The sequence below is a fragment of the Patagioenas fasciata genome, chromosome 1, assembly GCF_037038585.1.
Source record: "Patagioenas fasciata isolate bPatFas1 chromosome 1, bPatFas1.hap1, whole genome shotgun sequence".
Taxonomy (NCBI): domain Eukaryota; kingdom Metazoa; phylum Chordata; class Aves; order Columbiformes; family Columbidae; genus Patagioenas; species Patagioenas fasciata.
In genome coordinates this window covers 31,005,348-31,016,226 of record NC_092520.1, presented here as the reverse complement: position 1 = coordinate 31,016,226, position 10,879 = coordinate 31,005,348, and the positions used below count along the sequence as shown (strand labels likewise).

Below are 10,879 nucleotides of genomic sequence, written 5' to 3'. Positions count from 1 at the left end.
GCGCGCACGGGGAGGGGGTAGGTGGGGGGTGGGGGAAGAAGCGCGTCACGTGACGCCAAGCCTCGAGGGGGGGAAGGGGGACCTCCCGCTTGACCGTTCGCGCGCGCCGTCACGTGGCCCACCGTAGGCGGATCTTCGCCCTCTTTCCTCACCTCCTATTGGGCGCTGTGAATATGACCATGTGACTCCTCGTTATCCCGCCCGGCGGCGAGAGCCCTGTTTCCTCAGGAGGGGTGGTGGGAGGTGCCTGGCAGGTCACTCCCGACACCTCGGCTGCGGCTCCTGTTCCGGCACAGCCTCCCCGCCCCAGCCGGTGTCTCTGCAGCCATCGCCCCGAGGGCGCTTAGGCGGGCCCGGGGGCTTGATCCCTTGTGCGGGCGGCTGGTGTGAGGCCTCGGGACGGGGCGCGGCGCCGTGGTCGACCGGGCCCAGCGAGCAGCTCCGCGGGCTGCTGGTGCTTGGAGGGGTCTCGGCACGGGCAGGCTGACGGGTATGGCACCTTTCTGCCGCTGCATCCTCACTGCTGTGAAGTTGAGGGAAAAAGCCACAAAGGTGATTAAGGAAGTGGAACGTTTGCCTTATGAGGAAAGGCTGAAGGAGCTCGGTCTCTTTAGCTTGGAGGAGACTGAGGGGTGACCTCATTAATGTGTATAAATATGTAAAGGGTGAGTGTCACAAGGATGGAGCCAGGCTCTTCTCAGTCACAACCAATGCTAGGACAAGGGGCAATGGGTATAAACTGGAACACAAGAGGTTTCATTTAAATTTGAGAAGAAACTTCTCAGGGTGCCAGAACACCCAAACAGGCTGCCCAGGGAGGTTGTGGAGTCTCCTCTGGAGACATTCAAAACCCACCTGGACACCTTCCTGTGTAACCTCATCTGGGTGTTCCTGCTGTGGCAGAGGGATTGGACTAGGTGATCTTTCGAGGTCGTTTCCAATCCCTGACAATTTGTGAAAACATGGAGTTGCCACCAGCCCAGGCTTCCTGCCCTGACCGCAATTAGATAGAATCTCACAGGGCTGTGGCAGGATCCATGCTGGTTATATATAAGGCTAGTGCCTGTATCACCAGCAGAGACAAAGAGGTCATTATCACACTCTTTTTAGCCGTCATCAGGTCACACCTGGAATGTTGTGTTTGGTTTTGGTCCCTGCTGTACAGGCTGGAGAGGATCCGGAGAAGGGCCACAAAGATGATCAAAGGACTGAGAAGCGGTCATATGAGGAAAGGCTGAGAGAACAGGGCATGTTCAGCCTTAAGAAGGCTTAAGGGAGACCTTATCACCATGCCTGTTCCAGTATTTGAAGGATCGCCACCAAGAAGATGAAGACTTTTTTTACAAAGAGACACATGGAAAAGAGGAAGGGCAATGGGTACAAGTTACTCCTGGGAAGAGTCTGATTGGATGCAAGAGGGAAATTTTTCAGAATAACAGCAATCAGCTATTATGATAATCTCCCCAGGGAAGTGGTGGATTCCCCAACATCAAACATTTTTAAGATTCAGCTGGACAGGGTACCAGGCCATGTTGTCTAGACTGTGCTTTTGCCAAGAAAGGTTAGACCAGATGATCCTTGAGGTTCCTTTTGACCTGGTGTGATTCTATAATTATGTCTCTTTATAGCTCTCTCTGTGTTTATAACTGCAGAACAAGTAGAAGACAGAGCTGTGGGGGAGCGTCCAGGAAAGGGAAGATTGGAGACCAGCCCTCCCAAGAGAGCTCTTTTGTTACACAAAGTTGTTACCAGGAAATAACTTCAATTTTTCTAAAAATTAACTTTTTTTCCTGACGGTGCACAGGGTCAGAAGGCAGCTGGGGCTTGCAGTGAGTGGGAAGCTGATCGATCTGAAACACAAACCAGTAGGGTAGAGCCCACTGGAAGTATCAATCTATCTTTAGGGATGGTCAATTTAGGAGAAAGCTGTTTAAAGAATAATTTTTTTCTTTAAAGACAAGAAAAAAACAATTTCAGTTCCCGGGAATCAAGCGTGGATGGATTGCTCTGACAGGGAATCAGTTATGCTGAGGAAATTCTGCCCTGGAACATGAGGCAAGGAAAGCACAGCAGTAGGTCCAGGGTCAAAAGAGATTTTCCGTGGCAAGTTCCCGCTTGCTGTGCTGTTGAGTGACTTTAGCTGGCATCAGGAAGGCGCTGCTGAATAGGTTGTACAAATTCTGGAGCAACAAAAGAAGGCGGCACAAATAAGAAGATATGTGGAAAAGTGTCATCAGAACCTCCACGGGAAGCCCTAAAAGGGCCGGAAGGGAACACACACAACACTTTTTTTTCTGCTTGTGTTTATGATTCTGCAGAGAAATCATCTGTCAAGAGCAGCTGCTTTTCTTGACATTGCTAGGAAATGGTGTGAACGTGGAACTCTGTAAACAGAACTTTGATCCTATTTAATACTGTATAGCAGATGTGCTTAGTTATGATATTCAGACACCCAGTTGTTTTATCAAGTACTGCAACACAAGCCCCCAGTCAGGTTTTTTATTCATGTGCTTTAAGTTTCTTGTTGTTACTTATCACTAATTAGTTTTTACGGTGTGCAGTAAGTCCTTAAGCAGTAGTTGCAAGCAGCTGATACTGTGTCTGAGCTTGACAATCAGCTGAAACAGCTAAAAAGTGCTCTGGATGGAGCCAAGGTAATTTTATAATCTCACGAACATCTAGTTTCAGTTATTTTAATTTCAGTTTGGCTTCTCATAAAAGCAAACAATAACAAGAAGCAACCTCCCCCAATCATTTTTTTTTTCTAGAAGGAAAAGGGATATGAAACCTTACATCGACCCTGGAAAAGTTATAACAGACTGGAAATGTTATGAAAGCATTAAATAGGCCAACCAGGCAAAGCAATGATATTCAGAGACAAGTTTTGTAGAATAAAAGGAATTATTATAGAATCATAGAATCATTTTGGTTGGAAGAGACCCTCAGGATCTTCAACTTCAACCATAACCTAACCTAACTCTAGCACTAAACCATGTCCCTGAGAACCTCATCTAACCACCTTTTTGACACCTCCAGGGATGGCGACTCCACCATTTCCCTGGGCAGCCTGTTCCAACGCCTGACAACCCCTTCTGTGAAAAAATTATTCCTAATATGCAATCTATATCTTCCCTGGTGCAACTTAAGTCCATTTCCTCTCATCCTGTCACTTGTTACTCGCGAGAAGAGAGAGAGTACTCCATGCTACAACCTCCTTTCAGGTAGTTGTAGACAGCAATAAGGTCTCCCCTCAGCCTCCTTTTCTCCAGGCTGAACAACCCCAGTTCCCTCAGCTGCTCCTCATCAGACTGCTCAAGACAGTATACAGATAATGTGTGTAACTTGTTGCTGACTTCAGTGGGTTAGCTCAGATGCTGATCCCTCTCTTAAACTGTCTCAGTTTACATCTCTTTTGATAACAGTAGCAGGTGACTCTGAAGTACCTTTCTCATGTGACCAAACTGGCAACATTTGGGATTCTAAATGAACAATAACGTGGCTTGGAATTACATCCCAAACCCTAATGCAACCTGAAACAGTGGTTTCATTCCTAAGTATATATTGTTGAAACTGGAGATTACAAAGGTGTGCATAGTCATAGATAAATCCAAGTTTAGGAGAATTTATAAGCTTATCAGTTGTAGATTAAAGACTGTTCTGTTTCTGCAGCTCTGTAAGTGACCACAGTGAAGAATCACAGTGGCAACTGTCAGTGACCTGTCAAAGGACATTAAAAGAAGAAAGCTCTTCAAAGTGTTTCTCTTCTCCTCATTCAGTGTTATTTTTTCCATCAGTTTATTAACTTTTAATTCGAACTGCAGACTCCTAGGATACAATGCCAGCTAAATCTGACAGGAAAACAATCTGGAGCTAAATGTCACCTTCTCAGAACTGGCGTCTTATTCCAACTCTGTTCTGCGCTCTTCACCATCAGCTTTCTATGGATGTGAAAGAACAAGTATACAAAAATACGCACAGCTGTTCAGCAAAACCTGTTTCAAAGTGATTGTGCTGCAAAAGGGTGCCAAAGGCCTGAGGTTGCTAAGTCATCCCCTGATCAAAGTGTGAGCTCTGACGTCTGCTGTTTGGCAGGAGCCGATTCCCCTGGAGACCCTTTCCACTGAGAGATGTGTGGGATAACAGTGACACCCTGTGGCCAGCCAGATAAAGTGCAATTTCTGGATTTTCACTACTTTACTTCGCTTTCATCTGTTTTTTCCAGACAGAAAGGTAGTAATGATCAGTTTGTAGCTTTCATTCTTGTTGATAATTTCCAATATCTTTTCAAGACATTTCCTTGGGTGTTTCAAAATATCCTAACCATGTAAACGAAGACAAAAACTAAGAGCAAATGATCATCCAAAACCCCTGAATCTGAGAAGCACTGAGAGGGAGACTCCACTGTTGATCTGGAACTTGGCAAGTCGTACAAAGGGCATTTTTCAGGTCCATACTTACAGTGTAATTTTAATCGCGTTTTTCTCCTGTGGAACTGAAATGAGAGAAGGCCCCGCAAGGGGAGCTGGATTTGTAAATTGCAAAGCAGAATTTCATCCAGACTAACATGGAGAGATGAGCATCAGACCACCTCCAAGCTGTAAGTTTTATTTCCCATAGAAGTAACAAATATTACCTATATTATATATTGCACAGGTGGGTGATATGGTTAGCCATCATTAGATAGCCTCTGTAGGGCTTCCTCTTGATAGCAACTGAAGGAATAGTAAAAAAAAAAAAAAGTCATTGCTTCATAGGTTTTACATTCAACTAGGATATGTGAAAGGATGGAGTAAGCCTTTTTGGCACACACAAAATTTATATTTTCGTGTGTACCTATTTTTTTCTCCCTTTTTTTTTTTTAAATTTTCAATTAGAAACTTTAAGAACAATGGAAGAATTGAAATGAAGGCACTTCAAGATAGAGCTGTATTTTAACTAGTTTCTACGGTGAAAACAGCGTGTATGCAGTATGTAGCATGGATTCATGTATGACCTAAACTTGGACAGAGACCAACCATAAGAGGAAGAGCTAATGAATAGTCTTGGAAAAGGGGGTGATCATGTTAGGATAGGTAAGGAAGCCAAAGCAGCTCACTTTTGAATTGCCCTGAGGAGGAGACAAATCTGAAATGTCAAGAGTCAAAGAGGAAGAGATCTGTGAATTTAAGACATAAGAAGAATGACCCAGAACGAGGGTTCTGGTGGTATAGAAAGAGGAGTACAGAGCATTGCGATTTTATGTGGAAAAAACTAAAAGAATTTGGGTAGCACTTCAATAAATGAGCCTACAGAGAGGACGTGCATCCTGGTGAAGTTGCAAATAGCTTTGGAAGTTATAAATTCAGAGACTGGAGTAAAAATATTTATGAAAAATACTCTACAGTCGTATACACAAGATGCAGTAGTTCACACATCAAAGCAAGGTAGGTAGCTTTCCTTTCCTCATTAGCTGTTGTAACACTTGCCAACCAAAGGATGAGGGCAAAGTCTTTGCTCTGTGCTGTGTTTCTCCACATCTGCCTCACTGTCAGGGTGCAGTGAGGGCTCCCAGCGGGGTGTCAGGGCAGGATCTGGGAGCCTCCTCATTGCCCCCAGCATCAGGCACCTCCCTGAGAAAAGAGATGAGCTGAGGCTTTCACATGCCTCTGATCACCTCTTTGGCCACTGCATGTCTAATGGAAGGGGCAGAGCAGCAGTGGCTGGGCAATGCCTGTGAGGCCACTAATGGAAAGTGCTTTGCACTAGTAGAAGGGAGGGATCGAGGTGCAACTTGCTTGGAAGTTTTTGCCTTGCTTTTGGGGATACTTTTGGTAGTTTGGTAATGTGTTATACGGGCACTGCCTTCTCAAGCAGCATTTCTGGTGGACTCAGCTGCACCTTTGCTTTGTGATTAACACCGATTTCCCATGAATTGGATAAAATTAGACGCACCTGCTTCAGAGCTCAGCCTGGTTTGGTGTATGGCATCACTACCATGAAGACTATCTTGACAACCATGCTAACAGTGTCACAGTCTAACCCTGAGTTGTCATGGTCTCCCTGTGGAACCATCAGCTATTGGCTTGTTCTCCAAAGCTGGTGTCTCATGTCCTACTGTAGGTCACAGAATCAGATTAATAGAATCATAGAATGGTTTGGGTTGAAAGGGACCTTATAAGATCATCTAGTTCCAACCCCCCTGCCATGAGCAGGGAGCACCTTCTACTAGACCAGGTTTCTCGAAGCCCCATCCAGCCTGGCCTTGAATGCTTCCAGGAATGGGGCATCCACAGTTGTTCTGGGTAACCTGTGGCAGTGTCTCACCACCCTTATTGTAAAAATAGTCCTCCTTGTGTCCAATTGAATTCTACCCTCTTTCAGTTTAAAGTCTCTTTCTTCTTTCCCTCTGTGGTCCATGGAGTGAGTGCAAAATGCTTTGACAGTGAATATAGTGTTTGGAACAAAATTCCAGTTACTGGAATATTTAGGGCATGGGGAGGAGAGGGGATTCTGTTCTGCAGTACTAGTCCTGATTATTACTCTTTGTGATGAATATCTAGGCAACAGGCGAATGCATGGCTAGCAAACAGGAAAAAAAAAAAAAAAGAACGATCTGAAATTCTATGAAATTATAAATGGCATTAGTGGCCACTGGCTTTGCTTCTGTGAATTTGGAGACAAGAAACACGAGGCAAAAACATTTGTACTGCCCATGTAAGACACAGCTGGGGTAGGTGCTGTCCTCATCTCTGAACACAATTTCTGAATTATTTAGCATACGGCCTTTCTGCTCTGGCAATAGACTCGCTGGGAGCTCATCTCATCTGCTTTTACTTTCTTTTTTTTCGTTCTTAAACAGACTTGCAATTGCTCCCATGTATTATTTATTGGAAATACTATGCTTTTATAACATAGCTGTGGGTGGAACAGACTCTGTAGGCACAGTTTGTACCCCATATTTGGAATGATTGTCAGGAAGAAAGAAAACAGGCTGCAGTTCAATACGTAGGGTATGAGAATGCAGAAAAAAAGAAAAAAGAGTTCCCTCTGTTTGCCCATGTATTACTCTGTTCTGTGCCATAGAAAACCTGAAAGTAATCTTCAGTAAAACTGTAGCCTAGTTGCATGCTTTTATTTATTTTTTTATTTTTACAGAAGCAGCCTACTTCTGCAACATGTCAGAGAGTGATGCAATAAAGACTCCGTCACATCATATTTCAAATACTCGGTTATTGATCAGATGGTAGAATCTCCACCCTTGCTTCCTGTACCTATATTTTAACTTACTTCAAAGAAATTTCAGTGCTATAAATGTCTGGTCAGGTGAAACAGCTGTGTACCACAGCCTCCTATCAAGCCTTAGAGAAGATGAGCAGTAGCAAATGCAAGAGAAACACGAAAAGATAGAGACAATTCACTCGACCTGCCGATAGATGAAAATACGCCAACTACATTGATCTTAAAGTACAATGCGATATGGGGAAGAAAGTTTTCCCAAAAAGGAGAATAAGCAGATTAAGTAGCCAGAAAACAATTTAACTTATTTTTTAAAAATGAAGAACTCAGACAAATGGGTAACCCTCGGACAGCAACATGCACTGCAGAGCATGCACAGAGTTCCCTGAAGGATCAAGATCTGCTGCACGTAGTAGTTATCTTTTTTTTTATTTTCAGCTAGAGATCTTCCTGGCCTTTTTCCATTTATAGACTGGTTTCATAAAAGATCACACATGAACCTATACTGCCTGATTTATCACACGCATGCTGTTACATTTATACCATTTAATAACTCTGCAACTGCTGTAAATAAGCATTAGCTTTTGAATTAACCTAAAGCCTGGCCCTAGAAACACACCTTATCTGTACACAAGCTGCACAAAGCTCATGGAGGCTCTTGGTGCCACCCAGCTCTGTGGGTTAACTATGGGAGGGACATGTGTCACAGAAATATCTTGCAAAACACAGTCTGTAGGACCCCTTGCAATCCCATGCAGCCTGTCTGGGCTGGACTCCTCATTCATCTTTCCTTTCTTTAAAAGGTGGGAAACGGACACATCTTCCCCCCAGGGTAAGAAATATGCTTCTGGTTGGCCACCAGTGACTTTGTCACTGTCCAGATGGTCCCTTCCACACCCTGAACTTCATCCCCAGTGATGGCGACTTGCGACATGGAGGCGTCATGTGGAGACCATAGCTGGGGAAACCACAGCTCCCACTGACATGTGGAAGTCCCTGTGGTCCCAGAGAAGCATAGATGAATCACATTTCCTTCTTCACCATCAAACAAAGGTGGCTGGAGAGCAAGTCCACATTAAAGCCGTGACGTGACATTTACGGCTGCTTTCAGTTCTGTGTGCTTTTGAGCAGCCTTTCGGGAGCAAAACCCAACCAATAAAGAAGGTAAATACCGGCTTTGCGGGGCCCCTGCTTGGCTGCCACAGCCGCTCTTGCACAAGCGACTCTGGGAGCTGTTTCAGCAGCACATTTTTGCCTCTAGCATGTAAAGTTCAAGTGGTGCTGTCCTGCTAAACATTTTTCCATTCTTTTAAGAGATTTGTTTACCCCTCAGCCACAGAGAACAGTCTTTGCTTCAATAAATACCTTGATGTAACGAATTTTATAGCTTTTCACCCCAGGGAAGGCGCTCTGACTGGTCGTATTTCAATGAGACGTTAAAAAAACATGCTTGTGTGCATTATTTTAAATTGCTGTTTTTACCGTCTGCATAACAGGTAGTGAAAGCTGATGCTACAGAGATCAGTTTTATACTTTCTACCATAAGACTGGCAGAAAAACTGTCAGTTGTTGCTCATGTTTAAATCCACACCCTTGAGCTGTGATTCAGCACATTCCGAGAGCAACTCTGATCTGAAACCCGGGTTCCTCCTTGTTCTGTCCTGCCAGGAGTGGATTTCCCCTAGAGAAGCCAATGAACAAAAGCTCATTTATTTCTGTATGCAATGAGGAAGAAACTTGCTCCACCATTTCCACGCCTCTTCCTGCAAGATGTTGGCTCCTTTCTGCACTGATCACTTCAGGTTGCGAATGGAAATGGAAGCTGGTGGCAGCGGAGCTGGGATACAGGAATAGTTGTTTCAAACGGCACTCCCTGGCTCTGCTCCATACCTCATAAATAATAACTCTCACCTTGTTTTAGCTACGAAGAGAAGCAAAAGCAAACTGCCTGTGTCTTCAGCAAACCTAAGGTGCTCTCTTGGAGAGGCAGAACTGAGCACTGTTTTTAACTAATATTATTGAGGAAATACGCTTCCTTTATTTTTTTGGCTGCATTTTTTTGTCCCACGCTTGTGACAGCATCTTGATGGGGAAGCTGATCTCCAAAGGTTGTCACAAAAGTGATGCTCGAGTTGTCATGCTAGGGCTCGACTTTGCTGGCAAATCCACCCTTCTATACAAACTGAAGAGCAGCCTGGCTATGGAGACTAGCCCAACGGTGGGCTTCAACGTGGAGTCTCTGCAAACGCCCTGTGGCATCTCCTTTACCCTCTGGGACATCGGTGGACAAGGCAGCCTGCAGGCAAGCTGGTCTGACTACCTGGAGGACACCAACGCCCTCATCTTCGTGTTTGACAGCACGGACACAGCCCGGCTGCCCGAAGCAGTGGCGGCGCTGGAGAAAGTGTTGAGGCACCCCAGCATGGCTGGTGTCCCTGTCCTCCTCCTGGCCAACAAGCAGGAGGTACCGGGAGCACTGGCTCCCGCCAAGCTGGGGGAGAGGCTGCAGCAGGGGCAGCTGGCAGGGCACCGCTGGGTGCTGCGGGGGTGCAGTGCCTGCACCGGGCAGGGCCTGCAGGAAGCCCTGGCCATCCTGGGAGTGCTGCTGCGGGGTCTGGAGCAGAGGTCCTCGTCCTGAGAGCAAACCTGAGCCCCAGGGCAAACCTGAACCTCGGGCAGACTTTTCCCACTCGTTGCTGCCCACAGGTTTGCCATAAAGGATCCCAGCCTTTTGTGCCCCCTAAACTGAGCAGATCTGCACTTGGCACGTGCCACACGGAAAAACACCCATCCACTCACCACTGAAACCTCTTGCCACCAGGAAGACCTCTGAGCAGAACTCCCATCGTGGAGCATGGACTTTCATCACTGGCTGCAGCTTTTCCCACAGTCACCAGGCTCTGCTCATCCTCCTTACATGTGTCCAGTGCTTCAGCAGGGACGCTTTTTGCCAGAGCAATATAAATTACACCAGAAACGCACATGAGAGACTGGGGCATTACTTTCTTACCATGGCTTTCAACCCCAATGCAGCTATCCTGATGGGCTGATGCCCACAGGGGGTGTTTGAACATGCTCCATGGTGCTTCTCGGTCATCTCGAATCACACGTTCATCCACTAGAAAATCAGCAGCTGCTAAAAGGGAATGGCTGAACTGGAACAGTGTAAGCAAAGAACTTAGAACAACCAGCAGCTAATTGGTTTTAATGAGGCATCTACAGGTATAGTCTTTGAGCCATGGATGTGAGTCAGGATTGGATGGCATAATGCTGTTCAAGGATGTGTATATATTAATTTCTGTATTTCTTGGTTTAGGTCCTTCTGTTCAATTGTTATATTTATCAAATACTGATTTAATATAAGTTGTACCTCATTTTCCTTGGATTATATTTAAATATAGAGAAATCAAACCTGACTTTAGATGCTTGGAAACACATCTGCATGACCAGTCAACCTCTAAATATCCTCATGGTGGCCTTAACAGCCAACATGAAGCTCAGTTTCGCAGACCTTTGAAACTGGTGAGACCACTCTACAGGCAATGGCTGGTAGCTATGGGCACCTCTGGGCATAGGCAGGTTGGCAACCAAAGGGCTCTCCACTGCATCTGGGGCAGCTGAAAGGCCCCTGGCACCTCATGATGGGGCCAGGTTCCTTGTTGCA

The 10,879-nt window shown here is 45.5% G+C and overlaps 1 protein-coding gene across 5 annotated transcripts; it reads left to right on the top strand.

Annotated features, from left to right (window-relative positions):
* The first annotated feature begins 217 nt into the window (after positions 1-217).
* Positions 218-10,631, top strand: ARL11 (ARF like GTPase 11). 5 transcript variants are annotated; one of them, XM_071805476.1, is made up of 4 exons: positions 218-665; positions 3,670-4,597; positions 4,875-5,423; positions 7,135-10,631. In XM_071805476.1, exon 4 carries the CDS (start codon positions 9,302-9,304, stop codon positions 9,851-9,853), a length of 552 nt encoding a protein of 183 aa, XP_071661577.1. In that variant the 5' UTR covers positions 218-665; positions 3,670-4,597; positions 4,875-5,423; positions 7,135-9,301; the 3' UTR covers positions 9,854-10,631. The 5 variants fall into 5 exon arrangements, with proteins under 5 accessions (XP_071661577.1, XP_071661570.1, XP_071661567.1 ...); XM_071805469.1 differs by having other exon boundaries at positions 218-490; positions 3,670-5,423; XM_071805466.1 differs by having other exon boundaries at positions 218-552; positions 3,670-5,423.
* Positions 10,632-10,879: the final 248 nt, after the last annotated feature.